Source organism: Suillus paluster (assembly GCF_016628075.1).
Source record: "Suillus paluster strain FC165 chromosome Unknown EDB91scaffold_122, whole genome shotgun sequence".
NCBI lineage: Eukaryota > Fungi > Basidiomycota > Agaricomycetes > Boletales > Suillaceae > Suillus > Suillus paluster.
The window spans coordinates 76,282-98,723 of NW_024537682.1; the positions used below are offsets into that span (position 1 = coordinate 76,282).

General features: G+C 49.1%; 7 protein-coding genes across 7 annotated transcripts; 4 read left to right on the plus strand and 3 right to left on the minus strand.

Moving 5' to 3' along the window:
* Positions 1-2,719: 2,719 nt before the first annotated feature.
* On the minus strand, positions 2,720-3,933 carry EDB91DRAFT_1062511 (uncharacterized protein; the record flags this gene model as incomplete). Its single annotated transcript, XM_041314531.1, has 3 exons — positions 2,720-3,343; positions 3,395-3,593; positions 3,617-3,933. 3 exons carry the CDS (start codon positions 3,931-3,933, stop codon positions 2,720-2,722), a joined length of 1,140 nt encoding a protein of 379 aa, XP_041170734.1.
* A 57-nt stretch (positions 3,934-3,990) lies between these two features.
* EDB91DRAFT_1169659 (RNI-like protein) lies at positions 3,991-6,453 on the plus strand. The gene is made up of 8 exons (XM_041320148.1): positions 3,991-4,137; positions 4,195-4,368; positions 4,419-4,685; positions 4,738-4,923; positions 4,982-5,079; positions 5,133-5,200; positions 5,255-6,249; positions 6,301-6,453. Exons 1-8 carry the CDS (start codon positions 4,078-4,080, stop codon positions 6,343-6,345), a joined length of 1,893 nt encoding a protein of 630 aa, XP_041170735.1. The 5' UTR covers positions 3,991-4,077; the 3' UTR covers positions 6,346-6,453.
* A 50-nt stretch (positions 6,454-6,503) lies between these two features.
* Positions 6,504-8,718, plus strand: EDB91DRAFT_1169664 (acyl transferase/acyl hydrolase/lysophospholipase). Its single transcript, XM_041320149.1, has 5 exons — positions 6,504-6,866; positions 6,913-7,070; positions 7,127-7,444; positions 7,493-8,315; positions 8,367-8,718. Exons 1-4 carry the CDS (start codon positions 6,843-6,845, stop codon positions 8,292-8,294), a joined length of 1,302 nt encoding a protein of 433 aa, XP_041170736.1. The 5' UTR covers positions 6,504-6,842; the 3' UTR covers positions 8,295-8,315; positions 8,367-8,718.
* A 730-nt stretch (positions 8,719-9,448) lies between these two features.
* On the minus strand, positions 9,449-11,785 carry EDB91DRAFT_118501 (uncharacterized protein). Its single transcript, XM_041320481.1, has 16 exons — positions 11,386-11,785; positions 11,228-11,309; positions 11,165-11,178; positions 10,991-11,099; positions 10,913-10,930; positions 10,839-10,864; positions 10,756-10,781; positions 10,668-10,705; positions 10,582-10,606; positions 10,513-10,524; positions 10,442-10,457; positions 10,257-10,391; positions 10,142-10,201; positions 10,065-10,092; positions 9,955-10,012; positions 9,449-9,899 (listed from the first exon to the last, which is right to left on the minus strand). The coding sequence occupies exons 1-16, from the start codon at positions 11,472-11,474 to the stop codon at positions 9,622-9,624; spliced, it is 1,014 nt and encodes a 337-aa protein (XP_041170737.1). The 5' UTR covers positions 11,475-11,785; the 3' UTR covers positions 9,449-9,621.
* A 1,590-nt stretch (positions 11,786-13,375) lies between these two features.
* EDB91DRAFT_1169695 (uncharacterized protein) lies at positions 13,376-14,146 on the plus strand. Its single transcript, XM_041320150.1, has 4 exons — positions 13,376-13,534; positions 13,572-13,633; positions 13,724-13,797; positions 13,855-14,146. Exons 2-4 carry the CDS (start codon positions 13,606-13,608, stop codon positions 13,996-13,998), a joined length of 246 nt encoding a protein of 81 aa, XP_041170738.1. The 5' UTR covers positions 13,376-13,534; positions 13,572-13,605; the 3' UTR covers positions 13,999-14,146.
* A 4,569-nt stretch (positions 14,147-18,715) lies between these two features.
* EDB91DRAFT_1062483 (uncharacterized protein) lies at positions 18,716-18,987 on the plus strand (the record flags this gene model as incomplete). The annotated part of the gene is made up of 2 exons (XM_041314530.1): positions 18,716-18,785; positions 18,842-18,987. Coding segments are annotated over 2 exons (216 nt in total), but the record flags the coding sequence as incomplete, so codon positions are not given.
* Positions 18,988-19,593: 606 nt separating this feature from the next.
* On the minus strand, positions 19,594-22,128 carry EDB91DRAFT_1254977 (uncharacterized protein; the record flags this gene model as incomplete). The annotated part of the gene is made up of 7 exons (XM_041323895.1): positions 19,594-19,720; positions 19,781-20,496; positions 20,567-20,925; positions 20,982-21,178; positions 21,232-21,585; positions 21,639-21,976; positions 22,009-22,128. The coding sequence occupies 7 exons, from the start codon at positions 22,126-22,128 to the stop codon at positions 19,594-19,596; spliced, it is 2,211 nt and encodes a 736-aa protein (XP_041170740.1).
* Between the last annotated feature and the right edge of the window lie 314 nt (positions 22,129-22,442).

Here is a 22,442-nt window from a genome sequence, read left to right on the forward strand (position 1 = left end):
TTCTCGCGCAAGCACACCGAATGGTGCACGACTGGATATTTCTTTGCGACGCTTGTATACCAGCTTGCCAACATTTTCCCCAGCATCCGGAGCGATGTGAACAAATATCTATCCGTGACAATCCTGCGCTTCTAGACCCCAACAAGTCTCTACGCGACCAGATGGAGGTGCTCTTTCTACAACCTCCCAAGGCTTCCAGATTGCGCGGGTGTCTTTGACATTTGTCGTTGATGCTCTTGATGAATGCACATCCAACACCGAGCTTGCCGATCTCATCCTTTTTTCGTGAACCTGATCTGCCCGTGACCCACATTCTGCTCACTAGCCGCTCGGAATCACATATCTCTAAAGCCTTTCAGCAGGAAGAGGTGCGCCCACTGGTGTGCGAGATACCAGTGAAAACTTCGGGGGAGGGCATTGTCACCATTATCTCGTTAGACGGCGCAGTTGTCGACACTGACACCTATATTTTGTTGTGGCATTCATTCACAGAATTGGAAAACCGGCATCCTGATTTCCCGCAGCCATCGAGGGACGAACTTGAGCGGCTGGCTAGCCGAGCAGGCAGACGTTTTATCGTAGCGTCTACAATGATCAAATTTATCGACGATGGAGACAATGATCCTCGCGATCTGCTTCAGCTAATGCTCGGGCTAACGAGTGAGCTGTTACCAGGAACGGTGGTTTACAAGTTATACGACTCCATCCTGTCCACATGTGCCGACCCAAAGCAAGCATACCTATACCTGTCTGTTGTTGCTGCGCTCGCGTACCCTCTACCAATCTCACAAATCTCAAAAATTCTTGACCCTGGCCCTGGCAAGGATGTCGAGACAATACTCAAGCTACGGTCTGTCGTAGATATCCCAGTCTCCCCGTGAATATCTATCACCCAGCCGTTCGTGACTATATTTCGGACCCCTCGAACTGCAGCCTCCCCCAAGTACATGATATCCCATCACCGCACTCCCTACTCACATATTCTTCTTTCCGCTTGTTGATGAAAGAGATTCCAGAGAGCACGGCCCTTCTCGGTGCGCTCTCAGAATTGGAGAGGCATAGCCAAGCAGGACCTCCATAGATTAAAAGACCCGTTAGCCTTCCTCGTTCGACCAGGGCCACTTTCAATTCTTATCAATCTGCTATGGCTCCGGGGAGATCGCAGTCTAGATTTATGCTCGTAGCTTGGGACTCTGGGTGGGCGTGCCTGGCTGCAAACCCAAGCAGGGGAAGAATAGCTGCGTGCCTGGAGTGGGCAACATTGGCTGCAGAACCAGCGCATACGAGATTGGCTGCACGCCCAGAGTTGGCAGGACCCACTGCAAACCCAGCGCACGCAAGACTGCCTGCAGGTCCTGGAGCACATCTTCTTGCTGACAAGAAGCAGACGAGGCCCGCTGGAAACCCAATGCGGGCGAGACTCGTTTGAGACCCAAGGAGGAAGAGATTGACTGCAGACCCAGGTAGGGCGAGAATGGCTGCAGCACCCGCGTACAAAACTGATTGCAGACCAAGGGCGGGCAAGACTGGCAGCAGACCCCGCGCTGGCGAGACTGGCTGCAGGCCCCGGGCGCGCGAGACTGGCTGCAGATGACAATGAAGGGCCCGCGTGGGCGAAACTGGCTAACCCTGCCAGTGTAGATGTGGTGTATGCAACACTGTCTGCAGACCCCACTCGGGCATGACTGGCTACAGACTCCACGCAAGCGAGACTGGTTGCACACCCTGTACGGTCAAGACTGGCTGCACACCTTGCACGGCCAAGACTGGTTGCACACCCCGTACGGGAAAGGCTGACTCCAGACTCCACACCGGCGAGACTGGCTACTGATGCCCCATGGCCAAGCATGGCAGTCCACTCCTGCGGTGTCTGTCTAGGTAACGATGGAAGAATTAAAAGCCCTCAGCCAGTATATCATTACCCCAGAATTGCCTTTCGCCAGCTGTCCAAGTTGTCCAGCAGCTCAAGAGCTTGCTGGATTTCTTGATGTTTCTGATGTTCCTGGCGTCAAGGTACCAGGATTATTCCACGTCTACATCTCCAGAAGGTCTTTTCCCATCAGATAGGGATGTACGGGAACAAAGTTGGCCATCTTCCGATGCTCTCAAGTACGCCTGTCAAAACTGGGCCGTACATCTCTCGCGTGCTCCCAGACCATGGGATGACTCGTTCAACCATATATTCCAGGCTTTCTGGCATCATCATATCCTCTCCTGGCTTCGACGGCAATGGTGTTTGAAGGGTCTGCGGTCTTGCCTCGTTATCTTATCCGCCGGGCAGAAACTTACTCGTATTGACGGATGAAGTAGAAGGGGTTTATGTCGCGTCGTAAGTCTTTCTGTCACCAATGTCGGGATCTAGTTGAGTACTGACGTATGCGACCGCCCATATACTCTCGACGAGGTACAAATAGAGGGGTCAAGAACAGAACAAGGTTTGTAAAGTTTCTACCTATGATTACCTTGAACTTCTTCCGTGCTGTAGACGACTCTGCTTCACCTGGGTCCTGGTTACCTGTGAGGCGGCGGTATCATTGTTTTGCGAGCGACTTCAATCCCTAACCTGGAAAGATGCGACTGATGAAGAGCTAAAGAGGGAGAACGAAGAGATGCAAAAACGTCATCAAGAACGGACCTGCGATCATCATACTCAATGAACAGACATTTGATTAAACTTCTCCGCCATATTCTGTATTCCTCAAAACTAAAGGAGCTCCAGTTACCTATCACTAGGCAGCATCGCTGTGATCTTATCCTTTCGCTGTCTGACAAGATCGATCATGGTCTGTATGCCCTTCAACACGCCCTCATCAGCGCCTGCGCCATCGGTAAGTCGAGTATGCGCGAAGTCTATGAGAGAAAGGGAACACAAAGGAGCTTGGGGTTCCTCCTCTCCCTCTGTCGCTTCGTCAGGTATAGACTCTAGAACAATCTGTCCATTTTCATCTATCTCGACCTCCACTTCTTCATCGTCGTCTTCTTCCGTCGTGCCAGTCCCGGAAGGCGCGGAAACAGCTTTCGAAGCACGCTCCCAGTCGCCTTCGTACACAATGAGAAGGCTTCCGCCTACCATGCGCATCTCAATGCTGGATATTGTAGTTTTCAATTCCTCCAGGTCGGCTTGGAGGGTAGTCAGAACGCGGTGGAGTAGGATAGGGGGAAGACCAGGATGAAGGTTTGATGTCTCTAAATCTGATGATTCCTGTGGTTTCGACGGTATAGGGTAAGGTGCCGACGAGACAGGGAAAAACATCTCGACACCCTCGAGAAGTTGCTCCTTCTTGATCGATTTCCCGTACGACCTGGGTATCAAGATAGGTTTGGGAGAGTTATTGCTGTACACCTGCACCATTTTCAATGACGATTTGAAATACCGAATCCGTGAAACAGGTACCTGAAACCCTGTGAGGCAAACACCTGTTTCCTCGCTAGTAGTATCAAGAGCTCTCTTGATCATGCGTGCTTTCTTTTCTGGAGGCGCGTCTTCATCATAGAGGACAGTCCCAAGTTTTACATCTAGAACACAAGGCTTCACGAAGCCATACAAACGATTTTCAATGACGAGGGACTGTGCTGGATCAGATAAGAATAAACTGAATTAGCAGATCAAATCGACCTATCTTTTTCCTCTGGCGCCATGTTGCCCTGCACAGGAACTACTTCCACATTTTCACCGCCTTCCCCATTCGAATCCTTTAATTGTCCCTCGAGCTTCAGCACACCAAGGAACTTTGGGATCCACTTTCTCAGCTTTGATAGCGCATCGTGATCGTCTGCAGCGGCGATTTGTTGATAAAACGCGATTTCGTGAGGGAGAGCTGGCTTGAGCAGAAGAGATCCGTCTTCTGTTGTCTGAACGCCTGCATGACCGCCTACTTGACCTGCGAGAGGGTGGGTAGCCGCTATTGTTGGGGGAAGCGAAGAGTTGGACATGGGTGTTATACTTAGCCTCAGTCTTAAGCGTGGCACGTGACCTAGCGTGTCTCATTTAAATTTGTGACAAGGCGCGTCAAGATACGGTTTTGACCTTTGACATCGTCGACAGCCTTTAATCACTTATTTTCAGTGCTTTCCGCAATGAGCAGACGTGGAAACAATGTTCGGGGACCTACATCTGCATTGACTGAGTTCCTTAGGGTACGTTCTCACACCCCCTGAAACATTTGCATCACTTGAATGAAACGTTATTAACAGGAATCAGGCATCAATCCTACTACGATTGCACGTCGAGTAGCTACACAGAATCAGCCTGAGAACCAGTCTCAAGATCAATCTGTGGCTGGTCCGAGTAACGCCGGAGATAATGTGGAAGAGCAACAAGAGGAAAGTGTTCCGCAGGCATCGAATGGTCGACGTGGTCGAGGCAGAGTAAGTATAGCACGTGAAAGTCTCTCATAATCGAGCCTGACATCAATAAGACCACTGGATACGCCTCAGACGAGCTCGACGATCCTGCGGAAGAATCTACTATAAAGAAGCGGAAGACTACAAAGGGTCGAGCGACTGCCGCTGCGAAAGCCAAGGCCAAGAAGAAAGCCAAAGACGATGGAGAATATGAAGGTTCCTCTGAGGACGAGTACAGGGCGATGTCGAAGAATCTCTGGTCGGTGGGTGGCAACGGTGGCCCTAAACCTTCAGCTGGAAGTTTTGAAACCTGTGCGAGATGCGAAAAGCAGTTCACTGTGGTATGATTTCTTTTGAATCAAAAATCAATGAAACAACATGACATGAGTGCAGACAAAGTACACTATGGCAGCCAATCCGCCTCCTGGCTATCTCTGCCACCAATGTGCCAAGGCTTCTGGTACTGATCCTTTCAAGAAGCCGGCAGTCCCTCGCAAACGCGCTAAAGTGGTGGAGAAAAGGGATGTTGCCAGTTACGAGGAACGCCGTCTGCCATCTCTTGCGGCGATGTGCATTGAGGTGCGTGATTTGAACCTTTGGATGTCCTTAAGCACGGCGACCGAGCTTCATGGCACAGCTTATTACCCGCTACATCGATGATGTGGAAGCTTTGGGTGATATTGGTTCCCTGAACATGGATGAAATTGCGAAAGCACTTTCCAAGAACCGCGGTCTGTGAGTGATGCGTTTAGGGATATTTCTGCGAGATTCTCATAGTGGCATGACAGCACCCCTCAGAACGCACATCTATTCTATGATGTGCTCAACAAGAAACTCAGATTCTACGATGCAACCAGTATGCCGAGCTTCCTTCAACTCGTGTAAACTGACCCAAACTCCTTTTGATCAGATCTGACTCCAGACGCACTGACGACCCTCGCTTCCCTAAATCCCAACTTGACCCACTTACACCTCGATTATTGTGGGCGTCTCACATCGCCCGTACTTTCGGGTTTTCCTACTTCAATGCCGCAGCTGACTTCCCTGACACTCGTTGGCCCGTTCCTCGTACGCGCGGAAGCTTGGATCGAATTCCTCAAGGCTATGCCAGGGTTACGAGTGTTCAAGATTACCCAGAGTCCAAGATTCAACTTAGAATGCATGCAGACGCTCGCGGATAGCTGTAAAAGGTTGGAAGAGCTCTCATTGAGGGAATTTGGTTTGATGGACAACGAGTTTGCCGATCCTTTGTGCTCTCTGTCTCCATTGAGAGTGCTAGATCTCGCATGTCCGGACATAGGCATAGATGAAGACGGTTGGATGAGGCTTATGGAAAGGCACGGGGGCACCCTTGAAACTCTTGATGCCTCAAAGCATGAAGGATTCACTGACCACGTTCTTCAGCAGGGCGTCAGGAGATACGCCCGTACTTTGTTCGAATTAAAACTGGACCACTGCCTTAGTCTCACTGATGAGGGCGTCGCGCAATTCTTTGGCAACTGGGCCTATCCCATGTCCACTCTGAAAGACGAAGACAACGATATGGATGTGGACTCCGACCCTGTGGAGGTCAGTCTCACTTCCCTCGAGCCATTCACGCCGAATCCTCCGTTGCACGCACTGTCCCTTGCCCGAAACGAAGAACTCTCAAGTGCGGCACTCACAGCTGCCATCATACAGTCTGCTCAGTCGCTCACGTGGTTGAGTGTGAATGGACTGCGTAGCGCTTCGTCTGAAGCACTTGCAGAGATCAAGAGAGCAAAGGAACTGCGCTATCTCGATGCCGGGTGGTGCCGGGAGCTAGATGATTTTGTAATGAAGGATGTTGTCACAGCGTGCACGAAGTTGAGCGAAATTAAGGTATGGGGATGTAGTCGCGTAAGGGGTGTTGGTTGGGGCATAAAGGTGAGCCAAGCAGCTTTGCTTACGTCTTCGAAAATTGAGCCGGCTCTACAGAGAGCCATCAAGGTTCATGGGATCGAACCGACTGGGGGCATGTAAAAATATCGTAGTTAAGGGTACACCTGATACGGCGTTGCATGTACATGCTAGATCAATGGGACACTGGTAGAACGCTTAGTGGGATTTCCCATGGAAAAAATCTTCAAATAGTGTGCTGAAAAGGAGTAGTCATTCGCAAGATTCCGGCCGCCTTTTCTTATTGAGCACACTGAACTACTTTCACCACTGACGGACAGGCCAATGACAGTCCAATAATTTGATGCAGGGAGATAAAGATGCAATTCGCAGGCAGTTCGTGTGGAAGACGTTTCATGGGTATTGGTGGATGATTAGAAACACGCATTAAGAAATTCGCTTGTCCGCCATACCCTCGCACTGAACGCGGCGCCAAGCCTATCAAGCACTGCTCTTGCTGTAAGGCGCTCCCAAATTTGACGGCGTTTGAGCTCTCTTTTCATTTCCGAGCTTGTCGGTTGCTCCTCGACATTTAACTTCAACTTTGGAAGTGAAATTTTGCATCTCAACGCCCAACTATCATGGGAGAGCTCGTGCACGTAGAGGTAAGTTCGATGTATCTTAAATGCTACATGCTTATATGAAGCGCAGGAACAGCGATTTCCATCCCGTCTGCTTGCGCAACTAGACCCTCAGGCTGCCAGAATGCCAAAACACGTGGAGCGCTACAATGACTCACTGGCAGGGCTAGGCCCTTCAAACAATGATCCACAAGTTGGAGCACTGAATAATCACGAAGATCCTTGTCAGTGAGTAATTATTCCCCTCGTGGGATCTCTCCCCCCTCATCTCCACCATCTGATAGGAGATCTGGTCCCAAGCTCTGTGCCGCGTTCGTCGGAATGGGATCCCAACATCCAGCCATGGGTCGTCAGCTCGCAGAACAATACCCTTCATTCCTCGCTTCTATCAAGGAAAATGATAGGATCTTGACAGAAGTATATGGTCAGCCTTCGTTACTGGACCGCACGGGCCTCTTCATTCCGGGCGCTGAGTGCTCCCTGAATGCCAGTGGTTCCTGGCCGTTAAATGATGTCGTTATATCCTTTGCATACATACAAATATCGCTATGGGATCTCATTCGAAGTTTGGGATTTAAAGCTGACTTCGCTGTTGGTACAAGGTATTTAATCGCAACGACCAGAACGTGAAAATGCTGACATGCGCCCAGCGTAGGGGAAATAGCGATGGGCTACGCCTCGGGCCACTACGATAGAACAACCGCAATCGGGATTGCCGCGGCCTTCGCTACTACGATGTCTGAAGTCGAAGGAAACGGCGCCACCATCTTTGTCGCGGTCAGTGCATGCCAAGCACGGCTCATCATCGACGATGTGCTTCTTCATGCGGGGGTGACGTGCGGCCTCTGGATTTCGTCCTTTCATTCTCCACACGCCGTTGCCATCGCCGGTACTCACCCACTCATAAACGCATTGCTTGCTTTCTTGAGCAACTCTAAGACGTTCTCTAATACATTTGCAGTGCGACTCCCCCAGCTTGGGTGTGCATTCCACACGCCATTGATGAAACCTATCGAGGCGCCATTCAAGGCAGCACTGGAGAATCTAGACCTAGACCACAAGTCGGATGCGGCGACACCTGAAGTGCGAGTAATGTCCACCATTGACGGTACTTGGCTCAATAGGCCGCTTGATAGCGACTACTTCTGGGACAACGTTCTCCGCCCAACGAAATTCGGTGACATCGTGCAGAAGCTCGTACATGATGAGGGCGAAGAGATTGTCCTCCTGGAGATAGCTGCGCATCCAGCCATGAAAACTTGCGTAGAACAATGTGGAGCTCGTTATGTCGGGCTCATCCGACGCCCTGCCCTAGGCGCCTTGGTCGATGAATCCAACGAATGTCTCCAGCTTCTTGAAGCGGCCGAGCACCTTTACGATGCTGGGTTCAGGAGCGAACTCCCCCGAGAGGCGTTTGAACAAACCCTTCAACTCCTTCATGCAGGTCAATAGGCTATATTCGTTGTAGACATGGTGACTGGACATACTATACTTTTCATAATCGATGCTAATATAACCACCTAGATGAAGGAACTTCAAGAGACGTAACATCTACATTATAATGCAAACCCCCTAATCCTGGATATGGATTCACGTTCCAGCCGTTTATTGTACATCCAGAGTCAGAAGTTGGAATTAAGAAAATGCTTATTTACTAGTTCCGCGTTGAGCCAACCGCAATTCACTGGGATCAGTAGCACGCGGATTCAAGCGCTTCCAGCGATACAGGGTGGAAGCTAGATTCGCGGGTATATAAAACATAAAGACAGTCGTTCGTTCTAGCAACTACTCGTGGGTTGTTTCAGCTATTTGGAATCAAAGTCACGATAAAATGTGGAGAAAGGAACGAGAAACGGTGGGAAGGAACGAATGCGTGTACTTACAGCTCTTTGCATAAAGGATGGCACTGGCGTGAAATTTTCGTTCAATTAGGAAATGTTAGACTTAGTGAAATTTTGCTCGTGTACACTCATACTACCCTTATATTATCATCTTCGCAACATGGGATTTCGCAAGATCAGTCGTGATGTGAAACTTGCGGCAATCCGACTCCATGAACGGAACCTTCTAAGCCTTCGTGATATCCTAGATTGCTGCGGATTTTCCAGCCGCACTTGGTTTCGGATTTTGAAGCTCTGGCACGAAACCGGCGATGTCGTGGACCGTCAGCCTAGCACAGCAAGGCGTGGTCGTCTGCGTGCTCTCGATCGTGAAGATATTGATTGCCTGCTTTGTCTTGTAAGGCAGAATCCTGACTATATTTTGGACGAGCTCATGCACCTCCTCGCAACAAACTAATTCATATCTGTCCATTTCACGACAATCTTCCGCAAGCTCGAACGTGCTGATGTGAGCTACAAGAAACTCAAGGTGGTGTAAGGATCTTTGTGGGCTGGGACTGCTCAGGCTCGTTATCTTCGCCGTCAGAGTCAGAGTCAGGTTCCTCTTCATCCGGAAGTTCTTTGATTCGAGTATCGTCCTCATCGGACCCATTGGAATCAAGGTCACTGTCATGCTCTAGCAGGCTCTTGTGTTTTTTTGGAGGCAGGAATAGTTATAAACGGCATGATGATAATGAATTACAGGGGATGTGAGTGTACAATGAGCAAAATTTCACTAAGTCTAACATTTCCTAATTGAGCGAAAATTTCACGCCGGTGCCATCCTTTATGCAAAGAGCTGTAATAAAATCCGATGGACTGGTAATCTAGAAACTCAAAAATCTACTCGTGCCCAGACGGATAGACAATCTATCAAGTAATTGTCTCCGTCTCCGCCGTCACTCAAATCGGCTGGTGCGACTGAAGCATGTCATTAGGTCCTCATCCACAGTAACGCAACTACTGACCATGGCAGCCTGAATAGGTCGAATGGGAAGCACTACTTCACGGTCGGGATAAGAAAACACGTTCTTCCGAAGTTTCTCTTGCGACGCATTATGCGTGCCAGTGAGGGAGTCACTGTGGCACCCACGAAGTTCGGAAAAATTAGTGGTGTTCACGTTGGACTGTGTGTAGTGCCGCGCATTCAGGAGTGCGATGTACGAGTTGACATAAACTAACGGTAAGCAACACTGATCAGCGCAATCCTCGGATAATCTTTTGTTTCATACGTTTAGCCATCAAAAATTGAAGACTGAGGAAGATGAAGTTCTTTGGCATCACTGCACACTGTGGGTGACGGTCAGAGACGAGATGAACAGTACAACAATTGGAAGCTCACTGTAATGATAGACGCCATTGAGCATATACTGCACGAAATATAAGTCAAGGTATAGGATGGGTTGGAATGAGTAATACCTTGTCAGACAGCCGCTATAAATGCTGTAACCAATGAGTCTTGTGATGAAGGAATCAGTGCTAAATAATCCATGCTCGTGAATCAGAACCTGAGACTAAACGGATTGCTCCTTACTCAATGTACCCAGTGCGGGAGGTAGCGAGGAGATAACACAGCGAGGATGTATCAAGTGTATCGAGAAGAGCAGCCGTGCTCAAAGCCAGGAACGTTGGCCATTGGAGTATAGTCACATTCATATACGGATCGTATCTACTCGCTATCAGCACTTGGCGATGTTAGGGAGTATGCTAATTACTCACACTATCCAAATCAGGGCTGACGTTTGGTTAGAATGAAGAGTCAACAACACAGTACCATTATGAACGCTCACTGAGGGCAACACCTGAAGCGGTTTTCAAAAATCGAGCGGAGAGTATTTCAGTTGGCAGACTGAGCTCACCTGAACCTAGGACAACAACTATGGCCTAATCGTCAAATCTTTTAAATGAAATGGCTATAGAATGTGAGTGTCAATGGCAAACGCACCGGTATTATGAGGAAAGCTCTTGATCTGTCTCTGCCAACTAGGTTCACCGCATCAGTCGTGGCAAATTCATTGGTAGGGAACAAATACCTATCCATATTCGATGAGCATAAAGACTATAAACCAATAATCCATTACTTGAATGGTGCATATACAGTGCATATCAAACTCACAGATGTGTCCCATAGGCAATGAGAATCTGTTACGCATTTAGGACAAATGACGGAATTAAGGGAATACAACTTACGTTGAGTACCATCTGAAGCTACACGAGTCCATCAACAAGATCGTAGAGGTTGCACGGAAGGCCAAAGTAGGAACTCACTTTAAAACTCCATACAACTTCTATGAGCACACTGATGTTCCCGAAGTTGGTCACCACATAATAATAGACGGAATGGACAATCAACGCCAGGTGCATAGCATCAAGTACCCTAAAATGCCAGGGTACAATACAATCTTGACGTGCCCAATATTTACAAACCAAACGGATACCTACCAAAGCCAGAAGACCTGACGTAACGTCAACAACAGAACTGAGGATAAGTCAGCATGGACGCACCACTAGCTTATAGAATGTTGTCCGTTTTCCCGCATGCGTCTGAAAGTAGATAAAAGCTTGAATGTTAGTTAGACCAAAGAGACTGCTCCGTGAGATATGTTACGACGACAGGAAGTGCTCAGCTCGATCTGCATAGTAAGAAAATGAATTGTACTAACAGTGCTGCAACGATGGCTCCAATAAACAATGCTCCGTATGTAGCCCCGAGGTCGATTCGTGGTAATGGGTCATACATTGAGGAGGACATTTGTCGACTGAATCAAATCTTCCAACAACTGTAAGTCCTCTATATTTCAGGCGCATGGAGTGAGCAGCATATTGCCGCATCTGTAAGACTGTGACGTGATGCATTATTATGCTCTCTGGTGCTGGCAGTGGGATATCGTTCCCGTTGTGACACAGTCGGACTTCCGCATGGATCATGAGAAGCATACAAAATGGAACAGACAAACGTATCAGGAATATTATTTAATCCGATGCGGATCGCCAGCGTGCATGCTCCGAAAGGTCGCAGAGATCGAACTTTCGAACCCGATCTTGTAACCTAAACAAAACACTTGATGACTGGCATCCACGTAGTCCTCATGCCGCAGCGTTATTTTGTGACTTATGCCTTGCGTCGCATACCTCTTGGAAGATCCTTACATTAGATATTGTGCCAAGCCCTGCCGACGTTATAGACCTTGCGTCGGCAGAAACATTGTTTAAAATAACGAAGGATGGCTTCTGGTGCTGAATATGTGCGCAGATCAGCTTGGTACACAGGTATCTTGGATCAAGCAGTCCCATGCCCCTTACCTTATCTGTATTGCAAGGAATTGAGCGTAGAAGTGTGCAGCGAAGAGATCGACCTCTGTACACCAAAGTCTGGAGAACGAGCACCATCATAGCTTAGCATGCTATAGCACGATCAAATAAGAAACGGGAGTCACCCCAAATGTCGGAACCAGTAGGAAGAAACGAGCAAGTGTAAGTATGCCTCACGCTCATTCGGAGTCCTTCCCATCGATTTCCGACGTAAACAGAGTACCGGCAGTGACGCTGTCATAACATATCGTCAGTTACTGATGCATACAATACTGGTCCGGAAAAAGAAACATATGACGTTGGTATCATCATGCCGCTGACGGAAGTACCTCAAGAAAAATCACCATCTGATGGCGCTCATAGTACGTGGCGGGTACTGGGGCACTGAACGCTGGACGCGTACGATGTACTATGTAAATTGTTCCGTGCAAGTTGTGACTCGAGCCTCAGCTAGCGCGGGGATCGCTGAGCTGATCATTTGAAGCCACAACATCAAGTCCGAATCATCTCATCCGCTCAGGCGCTCGACGACATCTGAATCGTCACGATCCCAACTCCAGCCACGTCCTCGGAAAGTCTCAAGAGTCTTTTGTCGGTCGAAAGTTCTGGGATACATTCCATCCTCAGAGTGCGTGGCTCTTGTAATAAGGTCGCCTACCTAGATCATAACTTGCACATGTACGCGAATGATGGGGAGCTGGATGTCAACACCATTTTCGAATCCATGGACACAATCTTGCAACGCATCGACGGGGTCGCGAAACCTCAAATTGTGCTTGGTCTGACGAGTTCTGGCAAGATCAATGCGTCATCATGGCTAGTTATATTCGTCCTTCTCTACCGGAGAGGGTGAGGTGTAGGAAGAAACTGCTTAAGGCTGCTATGGGGATCATTAGTCTTCTGTAGGAAATACAATGAAGATGGTCGTTCCTTCTTGGGATCATGGCGGATCTAATGTGGCTTAATGGCCTTGTCTTAATGTATCATGGTAAGTCTCCTCATCTATGATGAACTTGTGATTTCGCTGAACCAGGAAGTGGCTTTTGACCCTCTACTACGTTAACCGCAATCACTATTGGGATGATGGATTGTGTTTCGGTTTGAGCATAAGGCTTGATAAGGGTGAAACGCAGCCAAGTTCCCACGTACGTCGGACTTCTAACCTCTGGAGATCGTCACTCGCAAGTTGACAACGACCAAAGCCACGAAGCTCCGAGTCATCATCGAGATGCTCAACAAACACTACCTCTCCCAATAGACATTCACACCGAAATGCGTCATCTGTTGCACCAAATCGCATTTCACATGTCGCATCCCTAGCGGGCTCACAGGCCAATTACGTGGCAGCAGTGTCACGTTTACTGGAGAAGAAGTTCCAGACTGTTCCTGTGCCGGAACGTGGCTCTCTTCCTGAAACGCATACAGTGTCTTTGAGACTATTGCAAGGTTATGGCTGATACTGGCCAAGGTGTCTACGACGTGGCTGGACGCGCGCATCATGTAAGTTACATCATTTAGGAAGTCCTCCGCCGTAATGGTGCATATCGTGGATTGGACGAGCGTAGGATGAGATGATACGCTACGCGGGGCATATGCGGTGTTTCATTCTGTGATTCGGCCAAACGAAGTTTGCATGCCTTCTGTGTTGTAGCTCAAATACGAGGCTAATTGATGGGCCGGGTTGATAAGGTGCTATCATCCACGCACATGAACGGTATAACGATGTTGTGCAGCTGTACGATGCCCTGAAACATTCATTACCTGTGCGTCTAACCTTCGTTTTACTTGCATAGTGACCCAGTACTAACTCACCCCGGCAGAAGCATCAACGCCATTTCATCCCTCCCTCCAAAAAGTCACCCTTCTCGCACGACCAGCTTTACTCGATCGGCGCCAGAGGCAACTGCAGTATTGGCTCGGCGCGGTCCTCCTGCACCCCGAGATTGGTGCATGTCGGACTGTAAGGTAGTGGGGTATGGATCAGGCAAGGATTAGGCGTCTGATCATGCGTGATGTTTGGTTCATGGTCAGTGCATGAGGTGAGTTGCCACGTTACGAATCATATTTTTTCTTTATTGCACTTTATTCCAGATACTACCCTATATACCACTTATGATATACTCATGAGACTAAGCGCGCTCATCTGCGCTCATCTTTGTCACGCATAGATCTACCATCAGCAACCGAGCCAACATACAGATATATTATAACTTGTGTGTTTTGCGGCCAACTTTATTGAGCGTTGGTAACTTCAACATTACCATGGATGAGAACATGAACTTCTCAAAGACACCAGGCCGGATTTGAACTAGCACAACGCGCCCGGGCGCAAAAGATTGTGCCCGCCTGCGTTGCTCAATACCTGCAACGATAGCTGGTCATGTCATTAGGAGAGCTCGTTGAGTGATCTGGAAAGCTGCAGCGATGTAATTTGGTGGTGGGCGTCTAATGAATGTAAACGCGGCCCACGAACCGCTGCAGCTTAGAGCAAGACACCCACCCTCAACCCAGTCCACTTCGATTGTACTCAACACATTCACCTCCAGTAAAATGGGGCAGCTCATTTCAGTCACCGCACTCGTTCGAGTGTTTAAGGGTCATGAAAACCGCGTAACTACAGTCGCAGTTTTCCCCGATGGACAACGAATTGCCACCGCCTCGTGGGACAAGACGGTTCGTCTCTGGGATTTGAATACAGGTGTTATGCTGAAGAAGATGGAGGGACATCGCGATGAATTTGGGGTGTGGTCATTGGCCATATCACGAGATGGGCGATTCATAGCAAGCGGTGATGCCGCTGGGGGGCTCATCATCTGGCACGGAGAAACTGGGGAAGATCTCACCGATATCATCACAGCCCATCCGAACTTCAATACGATCACTTCGTTAGACTTTTCACCAGATGGAACAGTACTTGCCACTGGTTCATGGGACCAAACAACCAAGCTGTGGAGCACAACTACGTGGCAGCAGCAAGGAGATCCAATCAACTGTGGTGCAGATGTCAACTGTATTCGCTATTCGCCGTCTGGAGAACTTCTTGCAATTGCAATAATGAGCAACGTTATCAAGATTTTTAATACAGGCACCAGGCAATGCGTCACAAACTTGAAGAGTCACCCAACAATAACATTGCGTGGACGGTTACACTACACATGGAGCTTCTCACTCGCCTGGACGCCCGATGGTACTCGCCTTCTCTCAGGAGGAGATAACGATGATCGCACTATACGGGAGTGGGATGTGTTGACTTGGAATGAGATTGGTGATCCCTGGATGGACAGTGTGAACACTGGATCCAATTCCATCGTCATTCATCCAGCTGGTATGCTTGTCGCGTGCGCATCTGGAGACAAGTATGTTAGCCTCTGGCGACTCTCTGATCGAAAAACCATCGCCGTCTTCCAGCACTCTGCTGCTGTGATTTGCACAGCCTTCTCTATGGATGGGAAGCACATCCTCAGCGGAGGCGCTGATAACAAGATATCACAGTGGGCAGTACCCAAGGACGCTTTATCAGAGGAGGCTTCCAAGGAACCGGCGTCAAAGGTACTTTTCCGTCGATTTCCCGCCCATTCGCCATCTCATCTTGCGTCTTTAAGGGTGAAGACTCTGCTCCCAAGGCATGCGGAAATTTACACCCTTGGCTCGTGTAACATAATTCAACCATATTTCATATAAATCCTCGCTATGAACCCGACCGCTCGCAATGCGTGCATCATGGGGGACTTGGCTACTGCTGAAGAGCTACTCACGCGAGAGATCAATGCAGACGTCAACAACTACACCTCCTATGCCAACCGCTCGTTGATTATGGCGCGAAAAATGGAATGGGACAACGCGCTTCAAGATGCAGCTGAGGTGAGATACCCTGACCCACTTAATGTAGGCTAACATCGATCTTCACATAGTCCATCCGCATAAGGCCGTCGTTGGTGGGCTATATATCCAAGGGAATTGCCCTCTGCGGGAAAAGGCAGATTTGGGACGCTATGAAAGCTTTTGACCTCGCATTCGTATCTGCGAACGGAGATTCGAAGACGACATATTTCCTGTTCTTGATCAAGGCAAGCTACCGTTTTATTACATACTGGGGCGCGCTTTCTTACGGGTTTACAGGCCATCGTGTTGTTCAATGCAAATAAACATGAAGAGGCGATGCTGCGCGTCGCAGAGATCGCCACCGATTTCCCCGATACGGATCCTCTTGCTCGTCGTGTCGTCGAAGTGAGTATTAAGTCTAGGTTCGCGTGCTGACGCTGACGCTGAATTTCTGCGCTTTGCACATCAGGCGTATCTACGTGTCCAACTGGGAATTATTGCATTGCGTGACAGGCGTCACCAGGAAGCTGTTGACCACTTCACGACTGCCGTCAATGCGAGCGATTTCTTTTCCAGTTCGCCGATTCATGCCATGTTCGAAGAATTCATCGTGGTACGTTGACATAATGCAACCGACAATCGTTTCCATGCTCAACTGCGCGTTTTTTGCAGCTCTTCGGGTGGGACCTCGAGTCATTGTGGCAAACCGCACACAAGCAGCAGTGTCGTGCACTCATCCGGGCGGGTAGACTTGGAGAAGCACTGGAACCGTACCGGAAGTTGATGGACGCAAGCGATGAAGCTACCAAGGCTAGCTTACGTGATTGGTTCTCTAGTGAGTCTTTTCAGTAATATTGCCCATCCTATGGTCCTCAACAGCCTTTCGCTCAGCTTTAGGGCAAGCATAAAGGGCGCTATATGTTGCCAATGGACATGCGGCCCTCACTGCGGGTGGTTCCTCGTATATATTGAAACAGAGATCGTCGGTTCTCATTTGTACTTCAACATTACTTTATATTCCCTTAGGCCTTTGTATTCGGTATGGTATGCTGGCTCGTTATACGATAACAGACTCATATTCTACATTGTTTACACATACAGTCCCTCCCCACCGCCGACTATGAATATTCGCTTGGTGCACGCCCGCCACTGTACTTCACCATTGATTCATTGACTCGGAAATTCGACGTCTGAATATTCGATCGAGAGCCACTGCATCCACCGCATGCTTCTTCCGTCCACCCCGCTTTCTGCAAACTGCACTGTAAACTGAACAATTTCCTCCATGCACATTTTCAATGATAGTTAATTCACATAGATCTCGATCTCTTCCGATCCTGCAAGAGCACATAGTTGGCATGATACGCTATGCTGATTGACTTACATTAGAAATGGCATATTAAGTTGAACTTGTGTGTTTTGCAGGCTTGTTGCAGGCCAACTTCTCGCCTCATATATCAAGACCGTTGGTCAGCTCAACACTATCATAGATGAGAACATGAACTTCTCTACGGCACTAACTCACTGAAAGACCGGCGCGATCTACCGCCAGTTCACCATGCAAAACTGAGGACATCACACCTGAGAGTGGCGAAGGTGAGAACTAACTTGAGCTACAAATAAAGTAAGGCTGTGATGCCCTGAACAACCCATCACAGTGTCAGATAAAATATGCCTTGGAAGGCGAAAACTTCTGAGTTGCAGAAGTTTGAAACGCGAGCAGCGAGATACATGCAGACCTTTGAACTCCATAGGATGACTGGGGTGATAGTACAGTGAGCTGGTGCATGAAGGGTACGAGATCTAGGCGGGAAAGGTGTACGACATCGCCGAGCTGGAACAGGTTGACAAAGGAATTGTCCCCGCAGCTTTCGAAGATGATGTTCAGCAGGTGGGATCTGACTCGGAGGATGGTTTGTCTTGGGATGTGCAGTCTCTGTTGACTATGAAGGGTGTCTCGTCAATGTAATAATCAGTAGTATTATGCAACATTGATGCAATGTGTCTGGGAGTTTTGCCAAGTTTTGCCAGTGCGCCAAGTGCCAGTTGTGCCGGCACTTGGTCGCAACTCAGCCCAAAGTAGTTTTGCCCCCTACACTAGTCTTAATGTATCATGGTAAGTCTCCTCATCTATGATGAACTTGTGATTTCGCTGAACCAGGAAGTGGCTTTTGACCCTCTACTGCGTTAACCGCAATCACTATTGGGATGATGGATTGTGTTTCGGTTTGAGCATAAATAAGGCTTGATAAGGGTGAAACGCAGCCAAGTTCCCACGTACGTCGGACTTCTAACCTCTGGAGATCGTCACTCGCAATTTGACAACGACCAAAGCCACGAAGCTCCGAGTCATCATCGAGATGCTCAACAAACACTACCTCTCCCAATAGACATTCACACCGAAATGCGTCATCTGTTGCACCAAGTCGCATTTCACATATCGCATCCCTAGCGGGCTCACAGGCCAATTACGTGGCAGCAGTGTCACGTTTACTGTAGAAGAAGTTCCAGACTGTTCCTGTGCCGGAACGTGGCTCTCTTCCTGAAACGCATACAGTGTCTTCGAGACTATTGCAAGGTTATGGCTGATACTGGCCAAGGTGTCTACGACGTAGCTGGACGCGCGCATTATGTAAGTTACATCATGTAGGAAGTCCTCCACCGTAATCAGCAAATGACACGTTAAATTTTAACCTGCAAGGTGCATATCGTGGATTGGACGAGCGTAGGATGAGATGATATGCTACGTGGCATATGCGGTGTTTCATTCTGTGATTCGGCCAAACGAAGTTCGCATGCCTTCTGTGTTGTAGCTCAAATACGAGGCTGATTGATGGGCCGGGTTGATAGGGTACGATCATCCACGCACATGAACGATATAACGATGTTGTGCAGCTGTACGATGCCCTGAAACATTCATTACCTGTGCGTCTAGCCCTCGTTTTACTTGGATAGCGACTTAGTACTAACTCACCCCGGCAGAAGCATCAACGCCATTTCATCCATCCCTCCAAAAAGTCACCCTTCTCGCACGACCAGCTTTACTCGATCGGCGCCAGAGGCAACTGCAGTATTGGCTCGGCGCGGTCCTCCTGCACCCCGAGATTGGTGCATGTCGGACTGTAAGGTAGTGGGGTATGGATCAGGCAAGGATTAGGCGTCTGATCATGCGTGATGTTTGGTTCATGGTCAGTGCCATGAGGTGAGCTGCCACGTTGCGAATCATATTTTTTTCTTTATTGCACTTATTCCGGATACTACTGAGCTATTTACCACTTATGATGTATTCATGAGACTAAGCGCGCTCATCTTTGCCACGCATAGATCTACCATCAGCGACCGAGCCAACATACATATATATTGTAACTTATGTCGAGAAATTTACGGTGGCGCTCAGCCAAAACACCAAGCGAGAGCACGTGACCACGATCAATTCCCTTTTCGAGGCGGGATTCGCTGACCTCGCTGGCACATGACCAGTTTGTGTGACAGGCGTGAGTTTTGGTTGAAAAAAACAGAGCGTTTCAACAAATGCGCTGGCAGGACGGAACAAACGCGAGTGGGGTGCGGGCATGATTAGCGACGGCGAGTGGTAAGGTAGAGTATCAGTAGTATGCTACTAAGTAGTAGGCAGTGAGTGTGGAATGTACAGAGTCAGCCAAAGCAGTGAAACATCGTAGCGAAGCAGTGAAAGCACTGAAAGGCAATGATAGTATGTAGTAAAAACGGGACCGGTATCACTTGTTGCGAGAGATACGGTCCCCTCGTGCAGCGCGTGCCTTGTTCACAGCCTTCAGAAGTTGCGTGTGCCCTAGCTCGGCCTCTGGATAGGCTGCGAGGAAGCGTGCCTCGTTCGACTCGTACCTGGAGCCGAAACAGAGGGTTAGCAGTGCCGGCAGTGTAGATACCAGCGCAGGGACTTACTGATTAATGAACTCTAGCGCGATTGTTGCACGTTGGTGGTACTTTGATGCAAACCGTCTATTTGCACCTTGGTACCAGTGCCTTGGCCAGTCCTTCAGTGGCGTTGTCAGTCCTCGGTCTCGATCGCCAACAAGCCAGTGTTCGACAATCTCCTTCCAGGAGTTGTGCTTCGGGCTGGTGGTTCCGTTGGGACGAGAGACTGGGACCCGAGGGATCACAAGGCCAGGTGTTGGGAGTTTCTGGGTACTTGAAGCCCGAGTGATGCTGATGGGCAGCGTGGTGCAGAGTTGTTGTGACGAGGTGCGGATGGATGGCTCGGTGGTAGGGAGAGTGTGGCTGACGACGGGCCTGGGTAAAACCGGCTGTTCGGCTCTCGCACATATGTCTCTGACAGGTGGAGTTGGTGTGCGGGAGGCACACTCAGAGACGTTGGTGAAGCGGGGGCCTGAATCGAGACGCTGGAGAGCGATTACTGTGGTGCAGGCAGCCTGTGCTACAACACTCGTTAGGGAGCGCATGTCATTGCGAAGGGAGTTGACATCTGCTGAAACGGATGCGTGCACCATGCGAAGCTCTTCTGTCGATGCTGGTCTGGCGAGAGCATGTTCGCCAGCAAGGGAGGCATCAGCACCGCGGGAGATGGGGGCAAGGGCATCACTGTAGTCAGTCTCATATGCATGTAGTTCGTCGAGGAGGTAGCGAACGAGTGTATCACGCTGAAAATAGACACAATGAGAAAAAAATGCTGCATCAGTCAAGTGTCAGTCATAAGAACATGAGACATACCTGCTCGCCATCAGCCCATCCCCCCCACCAACGAACTTTAGCGAGTGTCCACCGCTGGCCCACTGGAGCAAACATGAACCAATATTGCGCACCTCCCCGACGAAAGCAGTGAGTTGAGAAGTTACCACGGATGCCAGCGCCAGCGGTTGACTCATTGATCCATTTTTGTACCGTATCGTGAGAGATTGGCTGTCCAGGATGCACAACACCATTTGCACTCATCGCAGGAAAAATGAAGTCGTTCGGCTGGAGAGTTCGCCCGTAGTGAAATGATTCAAGCCACTTGATCCAAACTAACATCCAGAAGAAATTGTCGCAGGCTGGCATGTTGGGGCGTGGATAAATCTTGTAGTGATTTGCTGCCAGTGGTGAGGTCATTTAGTCATCCGGCTTCGATTTAATGTGAGCAACTCACATCTCAGATCTGCTTCCCATTGGCCCTTGTCCACCTTCTTTTGCCATCCTTTCCGGTGAGCGAGAAAGATCTCGAAGTATGATGTGCATTTACTCAGCGTGAGTGTCTCGTTTGCAAGGTACACGCCGAGCACCCCATCCAAAATAGTGGTATCAAGTGAGATATCCTTTCTTTGCAACTTTACAAGCTCAAAACACCTGCGGGCAAGTTAGATCGCGCACGTGCTGCGGAAAAGCTAATCAGATCTCACCTTGTCCATAACGTCCATCCGTTCGATGCGAACGTGACTTGTTCAAGATGGCGAGTAAGTTTTGTCCTCATTTCCAAGTCCAGGTGCATATCCGAAGGCCGAGCACCACTCATCACCTTCTGAATCATCTGTAGTGCAATCTCGAGTGGACACACAGCCTGGTGCCATCGGAATGCCCGATCCATGTAGTCCTTCGTCATTGCCATTGAGTGAGTGCGATCTCCTCCCTCGGCACTTGCCTTATGCTTGATGGATGACAGCACATCATAAATGTCTGCAGAATCAGCAGGGTTTCCTTCCCAGCGCTGCTTCGCCTCATTGAAGTGCCATTTGCCACGATAGGTATCACCATCTCTAAAATGTAAGTCAGTGCTCGTATGCTCTAATTTGTGTATGATAATACTCACGATAGCTCCCACAGCTTCTTAAATGCCGAACGGATGCTCTCGACAGTAGTTTTGCTGAGGTTCTCGTGGAACCCTTTCAGGGACATGAAGAGCGCCAGTGCTTTGTCAGAGCATCTGTTCGGGATGCTCTCAAATGCATATTTGAAGGCCGGGTCCTCATACACGTCATTGTCGGCATGTATTTCGGCAGTTGCAGGCAACAGAACGAGTGAGTTTTCAGACGTGTCACCCCTCCAAGTCTCGCTGACAGCAGAACAGCTCGGGGTTTCGAAATGGCTTGCCAACCATTCCCGTCCACGCCGAACATGCCCGGCATAGTTCGTCCTTGTGTTATTTGCCTGAAGGTGAGTTTTTATTCCATGTTCCTTACACTTTGGACGTCTGCTAAAGCTGTCTTCGCAGCAGCTGATCTCGTCTTTCGCCCAGCTTTCTTCTGAGCAGTGTCTGGCAGCTGGGGGGCTTTCGTGGAATCCTTCTTGAGTCGTGCCATACTTTGTGAACACGAACGAGTGAGTGTGGCACAAAGGTAGTTCAAAATTTCGGGACGGAGATCATTGTCAGGGGCCTCTAACTAGTTAATGACAATTTCACATTTCACATTTCACACTATTTAGATTAGGAGACGACAATTGATTGCACTAGGCACTAATATACTGCTGCACTACTTGGGGAGCCATATGATCCAGTATTGTTGCCGGAAGACGCATCATGTAAGGGAGAGAATTTCCCTTGAGCTGAGTTGCCTAGGGTGTTGTGTGCCAACCACCAACCATCGACTTTGATATTATAAATAGCGATATCATG